The sequence below is a fragment of the Pteropus alecto genome, unplaced genomic scaffold, assembly GCF_000325575.1.
Source record: "Pteropus alecto unplaced genomic scaffold, ASM32557v1 scaffold3, whole genome shotgun sequence".
Classification (NCBI taxonomy): Eukaryota; Metazoa; Chordata; class Mammalia; order Chiroptera; family Pteropodidae; genus Pteropus; species Pteropus alecto.
In genome coordinates, this window is record NW_006442484.1 from 10,330,470 (window position 1) to 10,355,758 (window position 25,289).

The following is a 25,289-nucleotide window of genomic DNA, read 5'->3' on the forward strand; positions in this document are numbered from 1 at the left end:
ACTGTACTCCATATCCCTATGACTATTTTATAACTATCAATTTGTACTTCTTTCTTAACCCCTTCACTTTTTTTACCCTTATCTCAACCTCTGTCCCATCTGGTAACTATCAGTTTGTTCTCTGTATCTATGACTCTATTTCTGTTTCTTGTTTGTTTGTTTGTTTATCTTGTTCTTAAATTCCACATATATGTGAAATCATATTTTATTTGTCTCTCACTGTTTGACTTATTTCACTTAGCATAATAGCCTATAGGCCCATCCATGTTGTTGCAAAAGTTAAAATGTCACTTTTTATAGCCAAGTAATATTTCATTATAGAGACGTAACACATCTTTAGCCAATCATCTATTGGTAGTAGCTACTTAGGCTGCTTCTATTGGCTATCATAAATAGCAATCAGGTGAACATAGGGGTGCGTATGTCTTCTTAAATTTGTAGTTTTGGATTCATTCCTATAAATATCCCAAAGTAGAATTGCTAGCTGATAAAGCAGGTCTATTTTTCTCCCATTCAATTGTTTTTTTTTTTTCTTTTGTTGATGATTTTGTTCACTGTGCAGAAAGTTTTAGTTTGAAGTAATCCCATTTGCTTATTTTTTCTTTTGTTCCCCTTGCCTAAGGAGATGCATCAGAAAAAATATATTACTAAAAGCAATGTCAGAGAGTTTACTGCCCATGCTTTCTTTTAGGAGTTTTACAGTTCCGGGTTTTACATTTAAGTCATACCATGGTATCAGAGAAGACACTTGATATGATTTTAACCTTTTAAAATTTATTGAGATTTGTTTTGTGGCCTAAGATGTGGCCCATCTTGGAAAATAATCAATGTGCACTTGAGAAGAATGTATATATTTTTGTTTTAAATGGCATGCTCTAAAAATATCAAATCAATCTAGTCTAATGTGGCATTTAAGTCTGCTAAACAGCAGACTTAATCTGTTTGAAAGGTCTGTGCATTTATGTCAATGGAGTGTTAAAGCTCCCTACTATGATGTATTACCACCAATCTCTCCTTTTTATCAGTCAATATTTGCTTTATATATTTAGGTGTGTCTATGTTGAATAGATAGATCTTTACTAGAGTTATATCCTCTTGTTGACTTGATTTCTTTATCATTATATAACGTCCTTCTTTGCCTCTTATAGCCTTTGTTTAAAGTCTATTTTGTCTGATATAAGTATTGCTACTCCAACTTTTTTTCCATTTGTATGAAATATATTTTTTCCTTCTCTTTATTTTCAGTCTACGTGTGTCTTTCAACCTGAAGTAGGTCTCTTGTAGACAGCATATATATGGGTCTTGTTTTTCTATTCATTCAGCTACCCTGGTTTTTGATTGGAGCAACTGATCTCTTTAAATTTAAAGTGATTATTGATAGGTGCATAGTTATTGTCATTTTATTATTCATATTTATGTTCTTTATTTTTCCTCTTCTTCTTCTTAAAGAAGTCCCTTTAACATTTCTTATAATACTGTTTTGGTGGTGATGAATTCCTTTAGCTTTTGCTTTTCTGGGAAGCTCTTTATTTCTCCTTCAATTTTAAGTAGCCTTACTGGATAGAGTAGTCTTAATCATAGGTCCTCGATTTTCATCTCTTTGAATACTCCCTTCTGGACTCCAAAGTTTCTGTTGATAAGTCAGCTGATAGTTTTATGGGTGCTCCCTTGTAAGCAACTAGTTATCTTTCTCTTGCTGTTTTTAGAATTCGCTTTGTCTTTAACCTTCGCCATTTTAATTATGACATGTCTCAGTGTGAGTCTCTTTAGGTTCATCTTGTTTGAATTCTCTGCACTTCCTAATCTTGCATGTCTATTTCCTTCACCAGGTTAGGCAAGTTTTTAGTCATTATTTCTTCAAATATGTTCTTGATCTCTTCTTTGTCTCTTCTCTTCCTGGTACTGCTAAGATGTGAATGTTGTCACTCTTGATGTTGTCTCAGAAGTACCTTAATCTTCATTTTTTAATTCTTTTTTTTTTCTTTTTGTTGTTCTGATTACATGTTTTCTGCTATCTTGTCTTCCAAATCACTGATTCATTCTTTTGCTTCATAAAATCTGATGTTGATTTTTTCTAGCATATTTTTTTTTCATTTTAATTGTTGTATTCTTTGTTTCTAACTGGTTCTTTTCTTGATGGTTTCTATGTCTTATTTTATGTTTGCTATCTATTTGTTAAAGTTCCTAGTGAGTTACCTGAGCATCCTTAAAATCAGTATTTTGAATTCTGTCTCTGGTAGGTTGCTTGTCTCCATTTCATTTAGTCATTTTTCTGGAATTTTCTCCTGTTTTTCTTTTGGGATATATTTCTTTGTGTCCTCACTGTGGCTGCCTTTCTCTGTTTCTATGTATTAGGTAGATCTCTTACGTCTCTGTCTCTGCTGGATTGCTTTATGTGGCAGATATCTTGCATGGCACAGTGATGCAGTCTCCCTGATCATTTGTGACATGTGTTTCAGGATTGTCCCTTGTATGGGTTGTGTGTTCCCTCCTGTTGTAGTTGAGCTTTGATTGCTTTGGCAGATCAGAGGGTGGGAATGACTTTCAGGCTGAATGACCATGAGGATTGGCCACATCCACAGCATATGAGATACTGTGAGTGGTTGACTCCACAGAGAATTCGCCCCAATGGGTTCCCATGTCTGTTGAGACCACCCTTTGGTATGCTGCTTGTGGGGCTAATTGGGTAGTGTTCTGTTGTGGTCTGAAGCTAGCCTCCAGGTATGTTGGTTCTGGTGCCTCTTGGGAAAGGCTCCCATGCAGGCCAAGGTCAGCCACTGCCTATGACCAGTCTGGGGCTACCTAGTAGGAACTACAAAGCTATCTGTGGTTGGTTGCTGCCTGTGCTAGACATGTGAAGGTGGCCACACTAAGAACCAAAGCCAACTGCCATCAATACTTGGCCTGGAGCAGCTTAGCGAAAGGCCCAGACCACCCCAAGGCCTGAAGGCACCTGCTGGTTGCCTGTGAGGCTCAGCCACTAAGAGAGCCTCAGTTGGTACTGAGGCAGGGTTGGGTGGGACAAGGTCCCAGGTTATTATCAAGGTGAGGTGAATGTTCACCATGTTAATACAGATTCAGGATTGGTAGCAGTGCTGAGCTTGGGGCCCCTCACAAAAGTCCCAGAGAACATGGTGGCTAGCCGCTGCCTGCCTTGGGCCCCAAATCCCCAAGAGTTGTCTAAGAAAGATTTCAGCATGGGTTGGGGCAGGTTACCCACCACTGAAAATGCCTCCAGTGGTGTTTCATGAGTTGGATGTGGCAAGGTCCCAGGGAGTCACCAGGGTGGTGTGAGCAGAGTTCACCAAGCCAGTGCAGGTTCAGATTTGGCCATGTTGGGGAGGGCTCGACACAGAAAAGATGATGCCCACCTGCAGGCTGCACAGGACAAGTGCTCAACACAGGGATAACAGAGGCTGACCTCCTAGCCCTCACTCTGAAGCCACACAATTCCGTATTTCCCTGTATGACCTTGGCACCTCCTAAGGTGTGGTCCCTCCACTGGAGCCCACGATGAGTGCCTGCAAGTGAGTGAGTCTGTATGTAAGCCCTTTAACAAGACATCTGTATTTCCAGCAGCCTTCCATCTCACCTGGACAGACTGAATCCTTGGTCATTTTCACAGCCAGATGTTGTAGAGATTCCTCTTCCCAGTACTGGGACTCTGGGCTAGGGATCCTAGTATGGGAGTGGAACCCCTCACTCCTCAGGGGGGGACCTCCACCGCCAAGATATCTCTCCCAATGCTCGACCATTACATGTGGGTATGGGGCCAGCTCATTTCTTGGCTCTGCCCCTCCCACTAGTCTCAACAGGGCCTCTTTTTTATATCTTTAGTTATAAAAATTATGTTCAGCTAGTCTTCAGATGGTTCTCCAGGTTGATTGTTCTACAATTTAGTTGTATTTTAACGTGGTCATGGGAGGCAGTGAGTATAGTGTTTACTTACCTCAATCTTCTTGCAATGAAACTCACATTTTTTTTTATTTTGTCATCTCCAATAGAAAAATACTTGCTAGCAAGTAAAAAGATGAATTACAAAATTACTATAGTACATTAGGAGAATGATTTGTGAGAGATCTGTGTATTAGGAAAATGTTTGGTAATGATACATCTCTTTTACTGGCCTTCTTTAATCACACCACTCATCTGAAATAATTATAATGTACATCTAAAATAATCATAGAGCAAAAGCAAGAATATGGAAAGTCCCAAATTCATGAACAAATCAAAATGAAAATATAAAAATAAATTAATAAAATTGCTATCTTGCTTTTTCTATCTATACCATCACCATGATAGACACTCATCTTCAAACTTATTTGAACTGAAATTTGAATTTATGTAAAAAATAACACAGAACTTCAATTAAATCCCTATATTCGTCTACTCAAAAAACAAATCTTGAGTGCCTGCTGATCTCCAGGAATTGTAACAGTGCTAAGTAAACAGTATGATTTGGCCCCTGCCTTCACGAATTAAGTTACTTTCTTTTTATAGCTTCCATAAATTACCATTTAATTTGCAGGCATAAAAGCACTTAATTAGAATATTAGAGAAAAAAAGAATGGACTATAAGTGAGATAATCATTATTAGGTAAAAAGGAAAGCTCCTTTTATTTATCATCAAGTATTCTACCCTAGGCCTTGAAAACAAGCAAAGATATTATGTCTAAATAAATTGAAAGACAAGGATTAACAACTATCTGACCACAGTGATTAGTATGGTCAGGCCAATTGGAATATTTAAGAAATAAAAGCCTGACTTTCTTTTCATGAACACATTTCTTCTGATTAAATTACCCAATCACTCCCCCTATTACCTTCCATTAAGCAAACCAAAGTCCATGGAGCCACATGGCGGTTCTATTTTTGGTTGCTTCTTTTTAAATCTAAAGGTGCTTTTAAATTCTTTCAAAATAATAAAATCAGAAAAAAATCTAAGGAAAGCTGAGGTGGTTTCTTTTCCAGAGCAGAAAAAGGCATGTCATTTTTAAGTCCTTTCAACTTTTCCAAGAGTTTCCAGGAGATTCGGATTAAAAAGAAAACCACCAAGAAAGAAAAAAAAAAAAAAAAAACTAATTTGGTTGCCAAAGTTGAAGCATTTACATATAGCTCTCAAATCTAAACTTTATACCAATGAGAATAATCCAGAGAAATGCTAGAGATGTACCAAAGTCATGTAACTCATAGTGATCATAAGGGAACTGCCAATATTTAAAAATTGATCTAATGTTTTGAGGATGTTTCTACTGATGACCTATCTTAGGAAGTGGTTTTCTCCCACATGAGCCAAAGTATTAATTTCTAATTAAATGGTATATGTAACATTTGAAGAATAATGTCAATTAAAATGTTAACTACAGGTACAATTATTTAATTTAATTACCAGAATTCAAAATAAATAAAACATATAAAAAGATATACACATACCATTGATCCATCGAGCTTCTGGATCATGAAGCACAAAATCTTTCCTGAAGAGGTCTTCTAAAGACAATCTGGTTTCTGATGAATTTGTGAGTTCATCTAAAACAAAATAATTTTAGATTAGACACTTACTTTATGTTCATTTTTAAAATTAATGAGTCATAAAATCTGGAATATTTAACTTCAAAATATGTTAATTAAATGACATAACGTGACCATTTTAACATGATTTTTGGCATTTGAAATTTGCCTTTCATGACATTTTTCAATAAATTAAATAATTTTTATTAAAATTGTCTTGATTTAGTACAAATTTAATAGATCAATCCTTTGTTATGTAGTGATATACAATATGAAAGCAGTTAAGAATCCCATGTGCATTGTGCCCCATAGGGCACATTATTCACTGTTTACTCATGATCTAGACCATTACTTTCTAAAATCATTTTGACATATTCTCTTTAATGATAAATTTACAGTGCTGTTGTAAATACCGAATATGAGAGAGTTGAGGGCCCTGGATATATTTGATAAAGAAAACTTCCCAACTCAGAAGGAAGATCACTGAATAAACAGAATAGATACCAAACCCCAACAATTATCACCAAATACTAAGTGGATTTAAGAGTTAAATATAAAAATTCAAATAATGCGATGCCAGAATATGAATGAAAATCACATATTTATATTAGCTTCTGACATATAAACTAGCTGTATTACCCTTTTAAATTCCAAAATCTAAAACATGTAAGGACAACACAGTTTAAGTACCAAAATTAGGCATAGTAAACACACTTTTATATGCAAGAGTCTATAGACAAGTAAGCAACATTCCGTTTTCAATGCAAAATAATAGCATTATTTATTGTATAACATCATCTTTTGACCTTTTGACTCTCACCTTCACTCTGATTGAAAACAAAATGTCGAAGTTATATTCTAACCTCATTAGATACTGTTTTTTAAAAATTCAAAACTTATAACAAGAGTTTTGTTTCTTCCAGCTGAAAAGCTGGGGCAAAGAATCAATAACTTCAAATGCAATTTTCTTTAACATGATCAACAGTGTATTTGACTTACAAAATAACTGCTAAGGATCAACTGAAAAAATATTACTAGTGGAAATAGTGAGAATTGCTTCATCCCAAACCTAGCATAAAACACTTAGATTATACATATGGATTTACAAAATAAAATGTTCCACTTGCTAGTCCGACACACCAAAATCTGAACTTCTTTATTCATTTAAAAAATACTGGAACTTGCAATTTTCAAAGTATTATATGAAGTATTGTAAGATGCTAGAGACATATCTACATCCCTGTCTTTACGAGTTCATATTTGCAAAACAAGAAAGAATATGATAGATGTCAGAATAAGTATACAGAGTACTATGTGAGTTCAAAGAAAAGAAAGAAAAATATATTGCAAAGGCAATTTATAAAGGCCTTGCTTTAAAGTAAAATGACCAATTCTCATGCATTGCTGTTGGGAATAAAAATATTAGATATGTAGGAAGACAGTGCGGCAGTTTTTACAAAACTAAACATATTTGGTAATTACCAAGGAATTGCACTCCTTGGTACTTACCCAAGTGAGTTGAAAATGTATGGTCACACAAAAATCCACACACAGATATTTGTAGCAGATTTATTCATAATTGCCAAAATTTGGAGGCAACTAGGATGTCCTCCAATAAGTGAATAAACTATGGTACCTCTATATAATACAATATTATGCAGTGATAAAAAAATGAGTTATCAACCATGAAAAGCCATGGAGAAACCTTAAATGCATATTACTGAGTAAAAGAAGCCAATTTGAAAAGGCTATGCACTTTATGACTCCAACTATAGGACAATCTGAAAAAAGCAAAGTACTGAGACATAAAAATTATCAGTGGTTGTAACAGTGAATACATGTCATGATACATTTGTCCAAACCTATAGAATATACAATAGCAAGAGTGAACCCTCACGTAAGGTATGGACCTTGGGAGATAATGATGTATCAACGTAGATTCATCAGTTATAACAAACATATCACTTTTGGTGTGGGATGTTGATAATGCAGATGGTCTTGCCTTGTGTGAAAGCAAGGGGTACCTTCAGCTCAATTTTTTGTGAATCTAAAACTTTTCTAGAAAATAAAGTCTATTAAATGTTTAAAAAGTTAAATGACCTGGGCCTTACAGGTTCCAAACTTCAGAGAAAGGAATAGCAGGGACAAGAGAAGAAACATTTTAGATAAAATCGTAATTTTTGTTTGACAAATCAAAAGAAGTCTTGGTTCTAGAATTCCTTTTCTGTCATAGGAGTTTGGGATTTTAATGAAGTGACCTAATTTTGCTAAGGTTTCAGAAATATACTAATTCTATGAGATATCTCAATAAGAGCAGATTTTGGTATAGATAAGTTTCAATTTTATAAATTTTCCAAGATATATAAAATACATTATCATTTTAACTAATTCAGCTTCTTCAATTCTCAGAGAATTATATTTCACCATTTCTATCTAAAATACATTTATTTGACCCAATGAAATTTATATATGTAAAGTGGGAGTAGGAGTCCAACTTTATTTCAGTGGGAGAGAATATGATAATATAATGATAATGTATTACATAAATTAATCTTATTACTAAATTAAAAAAATAACTGTATGTATTATATATAAATATCCCACATATATGTGTATGTGTGTGTGTATATGTATGTGTGTGTGTGTGTGTGTGTGTGTGTATATATATATATATATATATGTTTCTCTCTCCCAATTTTTTTCTGTTACAAGGTAAAGTTCACATATTTCGTTTACTGAATATTTTAGGCAGATGCAAATATTTTAAAAATACTTTATTTATAAGGCAAATGCATCACACCAAACAACAGTATTTTCAAATTATATTTCTATAATTCTCAAATATTTGATCTTTAAACATGTTTTTAAATCATATGTCATCACCAAATTGATAAATTTTATTAAAATAGCAAGATATATATGTAGTAAATTGGAAACCTTTAAACATTTTTGTAATATTAAGGTATTTATTTCATTCAGAACTTATTTCACTCATTTTATATACATTAATTATATTTCACCTTCTATTTTTCATGTAGATCTTTTACTTTTTCCTATTAGGATAAGTTTTATGTATTTATGGTTTGTTATTATTATGAACAGAGCATTTTCCATTCTTATTCTAAATAATACAAATTCATGCATCATTTAGGATAAGAACATATATCTATATCTGTATTTTATATAAGTATACACACACATATGCAGTTGATGATTAAATTATTCACCGTATCAGATTTTCTTAAAAATTTCAATGGTGATTGAATCTTTTATTTTTCCACATATCTAAATATATCATCTAAAAATATTTTTTCATTCTTTCCCAAAGTTTAAACAATACATTTATGTGATATCTATCTATCTATCTATCTATCTATCTTTCTATATACAATTTGTATATTTCTGTTATGTATATATTTGTTATGTATATAACAGATATATACAAATTGTATATAGAAAGATAGATAGATAGATAGATAGATAGATAGATAGAATGTGTCCTTCGATGACTATCTATCTATGACTATATATCTATCTATGAGGCAAACTGAATGAAGGGCATAAAGGATCTAGCTCCTTTGCACATTATCTATAGATAGATAGACACATTATCTATAGATAGACACATTATCTATCTATCTATCTATCTATCTATCTATCTATCTATCTATCTATCTAATCTATCATCTATCTATATGTAGATAAAATTTTCAGGTAACTGCAAAGGAGCTAGATCCTTTATGCCCTTCATTCAGTTTACCTCAATGACACATAACACTGCATAATTATATCACAAAAAGAAATTGACATTAATACTCTCCATCAAGTTTATTCAGATGTCACCAGTTTTATATATTCATTTGCATACATATGTGCATGTATGTGTGTGTGTGTGTTTAATTCTATGCAGTTGTATCACATATGACCAGCACCAATCAAGATACAGAAAAGTTCCATCACCAGGATCTCCTGTGCTGCACTTTTACTACCATAGCCTCTCTCTGCAACCTTTGGCAACCATTAACCTATTTTCCATCTCTATCATTTTGTAATTTCCAGAATGCTATGTAAATGATATCACACAATATGTAACTTTTTGAGATAGGCATTTTTCACTCAGTGTAATTCCCTTTGAGGTCTATCTTAGTTGTTGAGTGTATCAATACTCCGTTGTTTATCATTGGTTAGTAATGTTCCAGGGTTCGAATGTAACAGAGTTTGCTGAACCATTCATCTGTTGAAGGACAACTGGGTTATCATTAATTGTTTGGGGTTATTATAAATAAAGCTACTATGAATATTTTTTACAGGTTTTTGTGTGAACATAAATTTTTCTTAGGAATAAATGCAGAAATATGTAATTGCTAAGTCACATATAAAACTAAGTATATATTTAGTTTTGTAAAAAGACGTCATTTTTCTAGAGTCATTGTAACATTTTATGGGCTCAACAGCAATGATAAATAATCCAGTTTCTCTGCATTCATGCAAGAATCTGGTGTTTTTTTTGTTTTGTTTTGTTTTTTAATTGTTATTCTGATATTTGTGATAGTATCCCATTGTGGTTTTAATTTCCATTTCCCTAATAATTAATAAACATCTTTTAATGTGCTTGTCTGTGATCTGTATATCCTATTTAGTAAAATGCCTATTCATGTCATTTTCTAATTGGATTGTTTTTGTGTGTTTGTTCAGCTTCTGAGTTTGGAGAGTTCTTTACTCTAGATACAAATCATTTGTCACATGTGTCAATATTAAAGAAGTACAAATTAGTAGTTGATAGACAGTCATAGCGATAGGGAGTATGGCATAGAGAACACAGCAGTAATGTAAGGGCTAGGTGGAGAGCCAGAAGAGAGAAAGAGCAATTAGGAGGATCATTTTATAAACTATACGAATGTCTAACCATTGTACTGTATACTTGAAACTAATAATAAAATAAATTTAAAAAAAAAACTACCTCCAAAAAGTGAACTATAGTAGTGTTTTAAAAATTAAATGAAAAAAACGTTAAATGAATAAATAATTATAAAAACTAAAAAAATAAAATAAAAAAGATTTCTTCCAAATCTTTACCTTTTCTTTTCATCCTCTTAAAAAATACTTTTTATTTTAATATTGATGAGGTTAAATTTATCAATTTTTTTATAAATCATAATTTTGCTAAGCAAGACTAAGAATGCTTCACCTAATCCTATGTCCTGAAAATTTTCTCCTAATTTTGTTCTAAAAGAGTTAAGTTTTATATTTTACATATAAGTCTCTTCATTCATCTTGACCTACTTGTTTTATATAATGTGAGGGTTAACTATAGGTTAATATCTTATTTTATTTTATTTTATTTTATTTTATTTTATTATTTTATTTTATTTTATTTTATTTTATTTTATTATTATTGGATGCCCTATTATTCTTGTACTATTTGTTGAAAAGCATTTATTTCATTTTAATGAATTATATCATCAGCTTGAATGTTAAAAACAATGTTGAATAATAACAGTGACAGTCTTTTTCTTCAATTATGGCAGCATCTTTAATATTTCATTATTTAACAAGATATTTTTTCTATATTTTTTTGGAAAGAAATCATCATCATGCTTATGTAATTTCTTTTATTCCTGTGTCAATTAGAATTTTTATTTGAAATTATTACTGTATCATGATATACTTTCATATATATATTCTTTGATATAAAATATTTTCCTCTCTAATGTATTAATATAAACATTGAATAAATTAAATTTCCTATTTCTAACCACTTTCTATTTATATAACAAAATCCAACTGATCATGGTGAAGTATGATTATTTTACACTGCTAGATTAACATGTTAAATATTTATTTAAATATTTAGATCTGTACTGATAAATGAAATTACATGGTCCATGTTTTTTCCACTTTGCATTACATTGATGTATTAACATTTTAATATTCTCGTTAAATATTTTTAAACTTCCATTTATTTTCTGTTAAATAGAATAGTGTAATAATTTTAATAAGAATTTTTCTTCTACTCCAGCTGTCACTAGAACTTATTTTAAAATAACTTATCAAGGTAATTCAATTTATTGTAATTAAATATACCTTTTAAACAATCAGAGAGAGAGATATGTAACTTAACAGTTAATTTATTTACCTTCATTCATTACTGAGAGTGAACTTTTTTCTTTATTTTTTGTTCTTTTTTAAAATTCTTCTTTAGCTGCTGGGCACTATCCCTGAGGTCTCTTGAATTTTTCAGTCCTAGAATGAAGACTTCTTTCGTTTACATGTAATGAATATTTAAGATTCTCTTCTAATAGCTTCCAAGGCTGGCTTCTATAACCTGTCTCCTTTTATCTCCAACTCTTATCATAATCTTTTTTAATGTTCATCCTTTATAATCAATCCTCCCCTTTTCAAATGCCTCTAAAACTCTATTGGGTATTAGCATCTTCATTTCACAGGAAAAACTTAGGCTCAGCAAAGTTAAATATCATGACAAAGGTCACGTGGAATTTTCATTTCCCTGACCAAGTAAGCTAAGCTGTCTCTCAAAATGTTTTCATTTCACTTTTTAAATACTTTATTAATTAGTCATTTTCAAAACAAAAAGACAGTATACAATGTTATAATGATATGTTAAGAATAGTTTTATTTCCCTTAGCCAGAGAACTCTTCTTCCATTTGAAATTATACTCCTCAGAGTACCCTCTCCACACCTCATTAACGTCTCATTCTGCTCCAATTTGCCCATGAAGTTACCTTTGCCACAATCCTCTTTTCTGAAATACAGCAGTGTCACAGTATTCACTAAAAAGTGAGAACTTTGTTTTTCTTGGAGAAAATTACCTAGAACATGCCAGTCTAAAATTCCAAATTTACCCTGTGATCATTATTGCACACTGTTTAGTATAAGAACTGCAGTAGCATTACCTATCACATTTTATCAGTGAGCACTTATAACCCACATTAAAAAGAATTTGGGATCTTATCTCTGATTTCAAATGTCATAAAATTTGACAGTATTTAGTGTGTTTTGTAGTGTCTTAGCATCCTAGTGAAAAGAAACAATGCGGGGGAAAAAGGTAGAAAATAAAAGGGGAATTAATGCTTCAGCTGTTAAGTAATAAAATAAAAGTTTAAGGTCTATCTGTTTACTGGTTAGAGAATGGACAGACAACAAATATTTTGAAAAATTTGGACTTTAGCCATGACTGCTATAATTTGCATTCTACATTTTCATCTAGTTAGTTATATAAGGAGAGGTGGAAGGAGTGTTACTCTTTCAATGAACTTTAAATATTCAATAATGTTTAAATGGAAATGTACCAGAGGACAAATCTGTGCTAACACTACACATTGAAAATTAAAATAACTTTTAAGGATAAACAGAGATTTAAATATAGTAGTGGGAAACAAAGTTGATTGTACATTGAGAATCCAGACAGAAGAATGAATCATATAAGCAGAAAGGGAAAATTCGTTCTTCTTGTGAGAAATTTTGAATAAATACCTGATTAGATTTTTCTTTGTATTACTGTTTTAACAGGAAATTGTTTCAAATATATAATTTTTAAATTTAAATTTTTAAATTTAATACAATTTAAATTTGATGTCAATAGTAAACTTGATAAAAAGTAACATAAGAGAATCCATGAACTGAAAGTCTTAAATTAGTTTTCTTCAATTCAATACTGAAGAACTACCTGCTTCTTTTAAGATTATGCAACTGACTTATTTCAAAAGGCCATTTAAAAGCAACATGTGATTTTGGGAAGTAAGCACAGAAATACCAATAGCAATCTATGATCTTAAATGATAGTCTGGGGCAGAGAAAAGAACATCAAGTGAATTATTCAGTTTTAGTTCTGTTACTACATTCATGTATCCAAAACTAAATGTTTTAGCTAATATTCTATATCTTGTAACTGTTTAACAAATAATTACTCTGCCTCTAGTTCTTTAAATATTTGTTAAGATAGTTATATTGTGAATCTCATTGGGTTTTGTGCTGCTATTTATAGTTAAAATCATAATCATAGGGTTCTATTTGGTTAACAAATTACCCTATTAGTAACAACTAGTAATATATATTAAGTTTTTAAACTTTCACAAATATAAACACACTCACACATACACATCAGAGAGGTATATTTAGTTACAAAATAACTAGAGATAAAATATGTTACCTAGTACCTAACTAGTGAAGAATAAGATCTATGAGAGGTGAATATTAAATTTAAAACATTTTGTTGATATTAGGGAACAGAATTCTCTTCTCTGAATATTTATAATAAAGGAGCTTTACATGAGGGATCATCTCTTAAAATTATTTATAATCTAATACCAGTTTTTTTCTGAGGTACTTTCTCAGGGTTCAGTGTGAGCTATCGAGATGAATGAGTGATATTCAGCATTCTTGTTTGATAAGTGTAGCCTTGGAGTTAAAATACAGAGACAATTATTAAAACATACCAAATAGTAAGATTTCTTCAGGTGATTCTCAGTTAGGAAATTACTAACTAAATATTTGTATTGTAAATTTGAGAAGTAATAGTATATATTATTGAAACAGAAAAAATATCACAAGATATATCTTGAGACAAGCTATATCTTTTTATTTTTTAATAACTGAGGACAAATATGGAAATCATTAGTCAATTAATGTCATTGTCATTATTATTATTGAAAAATTAAATTATGCAGGTCAATATAAAGCACCTTTGAATTTACAATTCCAGAACTACAAAAAAAATTTTTTTTAAATATTCATCTCTTTTATAGTTGTTCTCTTCAGTCAAAATGTTTCCATTATGTTCTCAGTTTTACCCTACAAGAAGCACATTATTGAGTTGCTTCTCACAGTTAATGGAAAAATTCACTCATAAGTCTCCTTTTGAAGGAAGGGCATTTGATGATATTGAATTTGTAAGGTCAAAAAATGAATTACACAAATAATAAATTATAAATCAGTCTTGTCAATGAAAGAAACTTCAAGTAGCTTGTCGCTTCCTATTGCTCTGAACGGCAATACATCCATTCAAACAGAAGCACAAAAGGAATTAGTGCATCACATAATATCTGCTGTATAGTCCTGGAAAATTGCCTTTGTTCCTCTTGGCATGCTGCGTTTCCTTTTCCTATTTCTTTCTTTAGCCTTTTCTTATTCTGTCTAATATCATACTGTGGTAATAGCTAAGTTTTTTGAGCAAAGAGTCTAGTTGATTCCTCATCAATTCTCACTAAAACCAGTTTTGATTCAGATTAAATCTGTATCTTATAAAGTCTAAAAAATACATTCTTCTAATTGAATTTATTTCTGAAATCTTCCAACAGATGTTCTTTATTTCTTGAGTAGTTTTCAGAATGTGACTTCTACATAGAAAGCCATATTTTAATTACAAAAAAATGCATTTAAAAAATTCAACTATGGAAGAAGTTACTAAATTCTGACCAAAGCTATGTCTCTACTAAATAGAATGATGGGAACAACTGGCAAATAAGTTATTATATATTTATTTATGTGTCTCTTTCTCCCTCTCCCTCCCCTACCCCTTTTTTTCACCACACATGGGGAGAATATTTAGAAAATACATATTAAATACAAAATACTGGAATATAGATTGCAAGAAATTTGCCTCCTATAATGCATTCATCTTCTTTAAGGTTCCCAACACAGTTATGAACCTATTCTCCCATTCTCCGTTCTCAAACAGGAATAAACCATAGCATCAATTTCCATATTTGTAAAGAGAAAGACCTGGACCAAATTACACTATTGCCACCTGGGTTCTAGGGACCCTAAGTAGACTTTTCAGGACAGGAGGGAGTGGGAAAGATGGCGGTTTCCTGGTTAGTACTCTTCAATCAGAACAGAGAGCTCTGCTTTGGTGCATTGACTTCTTCATATAGAATTTTATTAGAAGTACTCTGCATCCACTGACATGCACAAACACATACACACACAATATAATAAAATAGCTTGCATGTCTAAGATCCCTTAGTTTCTGTTATAGTTTGTACTAGTTTCCTTTGTTTTCAGCAGAGATTCTAAATGCTCATCAAATAAGAAATGCACTTTCAAGTTCTGAAAGGCTTATTAAATTCTACCTCCAATTTGTCATCTTTTTAGTAAATAAATCAAGAACTTTAGGATTTACTTATAGGCTTAATTAGTTAAATTGGTTAATTATTCAAAATGCTAATCATTCTTAAACCTCTTTCTGAGACATTTATTCAAATTAACATCTCCTGAGTTTGAGTAGAAAACCTATACATGAGAAATACATTTACATAAAGGACTTTCGTGTTGTGATAAGTGAAGAAAAATTACACAGTAACACACACACACACACACACACACACAATGGATTTTTTTTTTTTTTTTTTTTTACCTTACAGTGTTATAATCCTGCTCTGAGCCTTTGTAGCCTTACATAGCCATGTTTCAGTTGCTCCCTCAGGTATGTTCTTTATTTCAATCACGTCACCATGAGCAAATTTTTGTATCATATCTTCACAACTTGCAGCATCATTTTGCAATGTGTGATTCATAGAAAAATTGGTGAACAAAGGTCCTAGAAGTTGAAATTTTATTAATAATAATGCTATTATTTTTAATGATACTATCCTTTTACAGTGGGTTGAAATTTTCACTCTTGTTTCAAAACCAACAGTGGATGAAACACCAGGCACGTTATCGTCAACTACTGTCATGATATTTTTTAATGTCACCTATGCTCAATTAAAAAAGAAAATCTAGTTTCACTTTAGAATTTCCTTGAGACTGTTTAAAAAATTGTTAATTAAATTTAATTTTAATATTTGAGATTTTTTATATGTGTATGGTGGAATCTGAAGTATGGTAAATAAATAAATAAATATACACATACACACACAGCATGCGCGTGTGCACACACACACATATACACACTTTCACTTTATACCAACACGATGGTTGTGTCAAGAAAAAGCATGTGGGCAGTTGGGTGAGTTACAAACTGAACTAAATCACTTTTTTATGGAACACCATATTTAGTGGAAGGAATGAATAACAAACTATGATTATTCAGATTTAAGTATTCATACACTTCAGCCCATTGTGAAACAATTAATATAGGAGCACGTATGAAAATCTTGATCTCTTCTATTCAGCCAGACAAACAGATGTACAGAAAATATAAAATTATGTCCTTATTTTTACTAGTTTAGTTTTTAAAAGTATATTGTTATTACATTATGTGTATTTACACACAATTGTTTTATTATTGCTACTTTAAATGAATTAATAAGCATTTTAGAAAAAGTCTCTAAAGTCAGAAATTAACTTTTAATTTCTAATCTAGTAAATATTGATAGATACATTTCAAGTATCAAAATAATATATTTTTGGCCCTCAATAATTTACTAAAATGTCCTAAATTAAGCTCTATCATGTGTGTTTTATTGTTTACTTTATAGTAACTTTACAATTAAGTTTATAGTAAATATTATTTTAGGTGTCTAAAGATGGAGACATTCTTTTTGGTTTGGTAACATTATCAAATATAATAATCATACTCTATTATATTATTATTAATTTCCTTGTCAAAAACTTGCACAAAATACTTTTATGACATTCACTAATTTTTAATGGGAGAGTGAATAACTGGATAATTTTGTTACTGGTCAATAATAATTAAAAACACAGTTTTTACTGATAGTCAAATACCACGCATGCTATAATAAGTGCAGAGAATTGTGTAGATGTTAAGTATATAAACTCTATGCTCTACAGCTTCAAATTCAATAAAGAACTCAGGTTGATCACAAAAGATAGAAATTAGTACACATGTAAATTGTGTCTGTAAAGTTTGTTATCAGAATGATGTCAGTGAACATGGAGGAATAGGCAGCCCCAAGTAGCCATTTCCCTATAGAAAAAAAATTTAAAAATCAAGCAAAATTCTCAGAATTAACTTTGTCAATATTCTGAAAATAGTCAAAGGTTTACAACAATTAAGTAAAAACTGAATCAAGAAAAAGGCAACTTAAAAACAGTATTAAAGCTTTGTGGAATTTTTATTTGCTATTACTTCGATACCCTCTCTGTCACAGTGGAGATCGTTAAGTCAGTAGCCTACATTTCGAATATGGGACCCTGGTCCCTGGGTTCTGGAGGAAACAAAGCAGATCTTATTTTCAAAGACTTCTGTTTGCTTCTCTAAACTCTGTGTGATATCTCAAGGATTAACACAAGGCCCTTATCTTTGTTACACCAGACTCATATCACTCAGAAGAAAAGTAGTGAATACTCATCAAAACCATTGTAAGGCAAATGAACAAGCCACAGACATGTGAGGAAAAAGATATTGTTAAGGTATAAAATAGAGCACCCAAAGGTTGAAAGGAAAAGCTGAGGAAATTTTTTCTTTGGGAAATTATGCATTCAAAATGACTACATATACTGGAAAATTTAGAAAGCATGTCCAGAGCAAAATTCATGCTCATAAAAGATCTGAGAACACCCTACATTTTCACCTCTGGCTGAACTCTAGGCTCAGAATAAGCAAGAAATAAAGGCTAAAGTGAATGTGAATGACCTGGTTAATTGTTAAACAAGTATCCCAGTACAGAACTAATCTGAAAAGAATGAAAGAGTTTGCTTGTTCCCTTTATTTTTCTTCTTTTGTGTGTGTGTATTTTTTTTCCCCTATCACTCTTTTGGCTCATAGCATTCAAGAAATTCTTTGTTAAAAAGAAAAAAAACAACAACAACAACAAAAAAAAAACTAGCTGAACACAATCTAAAGAAATAGAGACTTCAGGGACCACATATGAAAAAGAATATAGACTTTTGAAAATACTTCAGAAATTCAACTAAACAAATAAATTAAAAAAACAATAGCTATAGCTTACAGCAAGCAAAAAAACTACACTTCAAAGGCCAAGGATTCTGATTTCCAGGGTTACATTATAATATTCAAAATGTATGGCTTTCAATCAAAAAATTTAAAGCATGCCAAGAATCTAGAAAATATGGTCCATTACCAGAAGAAATTAACAGAAACCAACCCTAAGAAAGCACAGATAATTTACTTATTAGTCAAAGACTTTAAATCGACTGTCTTAAATATACTTACAGAGAAAAAAAAAAAAAGAACAAGGGCAAAAAGCTAAAGGAGACCAATGTATTAAAAAATAGATAATAACATTAAAGAGATAGAAATTATTCTTTTTAAACCCACAAATATTCATGAAGTGAAATGTACAATGACAAAAATAAAAACTCACTAGAGGATTTTGGTGATAGATTTGAACAGGCAGAAGAAAGAACCAATGAACTGGAAGACAGGTCAATTGAAAATGCTAGTTTGGGAGCAAAATAAGGAAACCAAACAGAAACTCAGAGGCATGTGGAATACCATCAAGTATACCAACATATGAATAACAAGAATCCCAAGAGCACAGAAAAGGGGCAGAAAGAATATTTGAAAAAATAATGACCAAAAATAAATACCTGCCAAATTTGATAAAAGACATGAATCTCTAATGTTTAAGAAGCTCAAAAACTCCAAAAAAGCAAACAAACAAACAACAACAACAACAAGAGAATTCCATACTGAGACATGTTAGAATCAACTGACAAAAGCTAGGGACAAATAAATAATCTTAGAAGCAGCAAGAGAGAATTAACTTCACACATAAAAAAGATCCTCAAAAGGTTTTAAGATTTCTTATCAAAATATGAGTCCAAGAAGAAATAGGACAGCATTTTTAAAGTGCTGAAAGAAAAAAGCTATTGACCAAAAATGTTATATCTGGCAAAACTACCCTTCAAAAATGAAAGAGAAACTAAAACCTTCCCAGATAAATGAAACCTGAGGGGATTCTTTACAAGTAGATATGCCCTCAAGAAATGACAAAGGTAGTAAGAATAAAGTAAAAGACCATTAGATAGTAACTTAAAACCATGTAAAGAAATAAAGAACTTTAGAAAAGGTTACTACACAGGTAAATATAAAATCAGTGTATAATTGGTAACTCTTTTTTATACTTCCTATAGATTTAAAAGACAAAGGCATAAAGAAATGATTATAGATCTAATTTAAATATATAGAGGATATAATTTGTGACAAAAACAAATTGGAGGGCAAAGCTGCTTATAAAAGCAGAATTTAGGTATGCCACTGAAGTTGAGTTGCTGTCAAAGATTTAGAATTTTAATAGCAGTATTTAGAATATTAAAATATTAATAGCAATACCCAGTTAATCACGAGAAAAAAATCTTTTAAAAACACACAAAAGGAAATCAAAAAATAATAGTAAAAAATAACAGTAAAAAAATAGCAAGGAGGTAGAAGTCTTATAATTACTTTAAATGTCAATGAATTAAATTCCCTAAACAAAAGGCAGAGAATGACATAATGATTTTTTTAAATGATATTCTCATTTTAGATATAAAGACACACATAAATGGATGGACAAAGACAGCCAATAAGAGTAGTAACTAAAAGAGAGCTAAGGTGGCTATACTATTATCACACAAAATAACTTAAGGTCAAAATTCTTATAAGAGGCAGATGAGAATATTATATACTAAAAAATGTTTGTACTCAAAGAGATATAACAATTATAATCATACATGCACCAAACAATAGTGTCACAATTACATGACTGAAACATCAATAAAGGGAAAAACAAATATCTTTAAAAGTATTTAGATACTTCGATAACCCATTGTCAAGAATTTATAGACTAGAATATCTAGATTGAAGAATAATAAAAGAATACATAACTTTAACAACACTATTAATAAGTAAACACTATGTATATACATATGTGTATATATCTATATATATGAATATATGCATATATACAAATATAAATATCATGCCACCCAACAACAGTAGAATATATTTTTTATTTACTCTCCAGTATCACCATTTTTAGGCCACAAAACAAGTCTCAATAAATTTAAAAATATTGAGATCATCAAAGTATATTTTCTGAAGGCAATAAAATAAAGCTAAAATTCAATAATAGAGAGAAAACAGAAAATTACCTATATGAGGAAATTAAATAACACACTCTTAAGGAGCAATGTTTCAGGAAAGAAATCTCAAGGAAAATTAGGAAATACTTTGAGGAAAATGAAAATAAAAATACAGCATACCAAAACTTATAGGATAAAGCAGAAGCATTACTCAAAAGGACATTTATAGTTATATACATCTCCATTAAAAAAGAAAAATCTCAAATTAAAACCTAATTTTACATGTAAAGAAGTAAAAGAAAAAAGAAGAGCAAACTAACTGAAATCTAGCAAAAGGAAGAAAATAATAAAGATAAGAGTGATGATAAATAAAATAAAGAATAGAAAATAATAGAGAGAATCAACAAAATCAAAAGATAGTTCTTTAAAAAGATCAACAAAATTGACGATCCTTTTGCTAGGCTGACTAAAATAAAAAAAAGAAAGAGGATACAAATAATCAGTCAGATATGAAATGAGGAGCATTACTAAAATTCTTATGGAAATAAAATAGATAATGAGAGAATACTATGAACAATTGTATGCCAACGAATTAGATATTCTAATAAAATGGGTATATTTTATAGAAACATACAAACTACCAAACTTACTCTAGAAGAAACAGAAAACTTACTAACTCATTCTATTAGATTATAATTATCCTGATCTCAATCAAGACAAAGACAATATAAGAAAAGAAAACATTATTTTTCTTTATGAATATAGATGCAAAAATCCTCATTGAAATACTAGCAGAGAATGGCAGAATTTTTTAAAATTAGCAAACCAAATTCTTTAGCATATCAAAAGTATTATGCATCATTAACAAGAGCCATTTATTTCAGCAATGATAGGGGAGCTCAACAAATGAATATAAATCAATGTACCAACACATTAATAGAAAAAAATACGATCATCTCAATTGGTGAAAAAATACATGACAAAGTTTTTAACTCTTTTTGCTATAAAAACATTTAAAGATTAGGATTAAAAGGAAACCTTTTCAACATGATATACAGCATGTATGAAAAACCCACAATTAGGATGATAGTCAATTATGAGAGACTGAGAGCTTTCTTCCTGTGTTCAGTACGGGACAATGATGTCTACTTTCACCATTTATATTTAACATTTTACTAGGAATTCTAGCCAGAATAATTAGGCAAGAAAAAGAAATAAAAGGCAGCCAATTGGAAATGAAGAAATAAAGCTATCTCTATTCAGACATGGTATTATCTTCTCTACACAGAAAACTCCAAAGAATATGTAATAACCTACTACAGCTAAGAAGTGAATTTTAGCATAGTTAAGGGTACACACTCAACACTCAAAAATTATTTGTATTTCTATATACAACAATGAGCAATAAAAAAAAGATATTAGAGAATCAATTCCATTTACAGTAGCATTCAAAAGAATAAAATATGTAGGAATAAATATCCCCTTTCAAGAATATACAGAATCCATTCAGGCATTTAAAAAATTAAGATGCAGACTAAAGCGGAGCTCATTTCTCTTTTTTTCTAAAATGTTTCTTGCTTATATTTTCCATAGGTGCAATCATATATCTTAATCTATTATCTATATTTCAGTATTTAAGATAAATTCTAGAGCTAATAGGGCCTGGGATAGTGACCTAGCTTCTCCATGTTCTAATATGTGTGACAGACACTTTACAATAACTTGTAAAACTCAAGTGAATAATGTAGAATATGAAAAAATTAACAATATCTACTCCATATTCATGGTATGAGGATAAATAAAATAGTACATGTAAAGCACGTAGTACAATATCTGGCAAGTAACAAGCGGTTAATAAATAAATGTTACTTATTAAAACAGATTCTCTTCTGACTCATAAAACTAAACATTATCTAAACTAAATCCATTATCTATCTGATTGGAGAATACAAAGAAATGAGACTAAGAATATCAAATTTGACTAATTATTGAAATGCAACTATAAAACAAAGAAAAAAATAACAATTCTTAGTGCATTAACTCCAGAGAAAATTATTTTTTATTCTACATCAGAGATAAATCTATTAGAATAGTAACAATTCATGTTATGGGGGAGGAGAACCTGTTAGAATTTGTCACTGTTTTCTCTTTGGCAGTCTGATTATATCTGGGTAATACCATATGCAAATGTATTTATCTGTGCTACTCTTGGGCAAAAAAGCAGAGACTATTTAGCTTATGTCTATAAATACAGCATGCCTCCTTTTTTTTTAATTCAACAAAACAAAACAAACAATTTGCATCTTGGTTGATGTTGATGTTTATAAGTGAGTAATGCAAATTTCTAAATCTGTAAAACATTTCCTCTCATAAAAGGATAATGGGATAGTTTTATTGTTGCTTCGACATTTTAAAACACAGGTCAGATGCTTAAATGACACCTTTTAAATTACAGCTGCCAAGAGATTGCTTGTTACATAATATAACATGACATTTTAACTAACTATAACCAGAAGCTATTATTTTAGCAGAACATAATAGTAACCGGAATAAATTCATTTTGAGTTTTTGCATCACATTAACAAATCAGCTGTCACCAGTCCAATAAAGTACTTAATTTTATCAAATGCTTTCAGGAAAAGTATTTCTTTTTATATACATATATATATATATAAATAGGGACAGATTAATCTTTTTTAAGCTTTATGTAAAACTCAGGTGTATAAGTTAATAGAAAGAGAGAATTCTTTACTTCAAAGTCATATTTGTAGGCACACATGGAGAGGGCATGAACTCAAGTCAGTTTGATATCAATGTCAATTGAATCACTTTATCATACTTCTGCACAAATTAGGTACCTAAGTCATACAAATTTTCCTGACCTTAACTGTATTATTTAAAAACTGCTCTTTCTTTATATTGGTGTGTTATAAGAAATAAATGAGATAATTTTGCACACACACTTTGAAAATAATGTAAGTTGGTGTTTCTTCAGAAAAAAGGCATACATCCTTAAATGTTAATGTCCACTTTTGTTTGTTTGTTTCTGGAGAGAGTTGCCTAAACTCCTCTAGTTCATCTCTACTTTCTTAGTCCCAAATCTTGGCTCAAATGAACTATTTAAGCATATCTTCATGGATCAAATCCTTATCTTATATAAATATTTACCTAACTATCAACATCAAAGTGGCGACCTCAACCTGTGTAAATTCTTCCCCAACATAGCATCTGAACCTAATTTTAAATTCTTACTATTAAAGATACTCCTAAAAGTGAAACTGAAGATATTTGCATAGTGAAACTGGACAAAGCAGAGTTCTTTTCGCTTATATATGAGTGCTTGGCTTCTTTCATATTCTGATAGACATGTAAAGACCAACTCAGGATGCTCACCTAGACAGAGTACTAAAGGAATGAGAAATTGCCTAAAGAAGCGAGAGCTAGAGCTAATGATGAAGACACAAGTTCTGTGCTTTATGAGTTTGTCTTTAGTCCACCGTGATAGTAAATTAACTCAATGACCCTGCTTTGACACTGACTGATTACAGACATCAATCAAAGGGCAACAGGTCACTGCTGCTGAAAACTGGTAGAATATACACAGTCCACAGGTGGCTATTTCAATATGGCAACTGAATTAAAGAACTTGATCTATATCCTCTACCAAATATTTTATAACTCATAAAAAATGCATCTCTCTTCTCAAAACAGGTCTAAATGGGTAACTGTAGTGTGCATGAAATGTCTCCTGACCACAGTCTTATTCTACATATTAAATATAAATATGAGACTGCAAAGTAAATGCATAGCTACATAAGATTGGTGTTCAAAACTTTAAGCATGAATGTCTACTCACATGTTTTTAGAGGAGAATTATTAATCTTATAGTTACATATTCTTCAAATAAACACAGGTACTCTTTTTTTTTTCTTTAAACAAATTCAATGCAAACAGAAAAAAAGTGGGCTTGATCAATGCATCTAAAAATGTCTGTTGTTTAATCAGAAAAATTGGGGTCCATAATTTGTTCCTTTCAGAAATATTTATTAAGGAAATACTTGAATGGTTAACCTACTCTTCAGAAATAATTAGGACTTTTCTTTACAAGGCAGGGAAGTTGCTCACAATCTTGGAAATTAAGACACCTGTGTCAAATTACTTCTGTAATAAAATTTGCAATCAAACCAAAATTACAATGAACATGTGTTTTTCTGGTTATAGACTTGCATTCCTTAGCACTTACCTGTAAAATGTGATGCTATTTTGAGCAAAACAGTTTCTAAATCATGTCTTAGACTAGAAAACTTCTTGCATGCTTTCTCTATCCTCCCCCCCAAAAATAACCACTAACTATATTTTCAAGGTAGAAGCAGCTTAGTGAGAGAGGACATCAGATTTAATCTGTTGCTATATTTGTTATGAAATAAACTCCTATTATCATTGTTGTTTTTGATCATTGATATTAGAGCTGTAATAAACTTTAAGAGATTACTTCTCATTCTGGCAAACCAAATACGCCCTTTTCTTCAACAAATGCTTGAGGACAAAGGAGGTAACTGATGTTCCCAAAGACATATAGCTATAAAATGCATATGAATTTCTGACCCTCATCCTTACTGGAAGCACTGTTCTGGAGTCAACCCTTTGACCTAAGGTCTAGTGTCGTGTTGGTCCATAAATTATTCAGTAAGGTCCAAACTTTACCGACTTTCCTCTCCTGACATGGATTCCCCTTCCTGGTTGAAAGTTTATACCTGCCTGAATGATTTTACTTAGAAAGCTGAGCCTTAGCAACATATTGGTGGACAAAGGCAGGATGAAA

At 31.0% G+C, this 25,289-nt stretch overlaps 1 protein-coding gene across 12 annotated transcripts in view; it reads right to left on the reverse strand.

The window, feature by feature from the left end:
- Window positions 1–25,289, reverse strand: part of DPP10 (dipeptidyl peptidase like 10) — a 1,220,852-nt gene that overhangs the window by 434,937 nt on the left and 760,626 nt on the right. For 10 of the 12 annotated variants that reach the window (XM_006921020.2, XM_025039378.1, XM_025039373.1 and 7 more), the window contains one exon: window positions 5,434–5,529. The exons of the other annotated variants lie outside the window; for them this stretch is intronic. In XM_006921020.2, coding sequence (XP_006921082.1) covers window positions 5,434–5,529 — 96 coding nt within the window. The remainder of the gene's footprint in view (window positions 1–5,433; window positions 5,530–25,289) is intronic. 12 annotated transcript variants of the gene reach the window in all.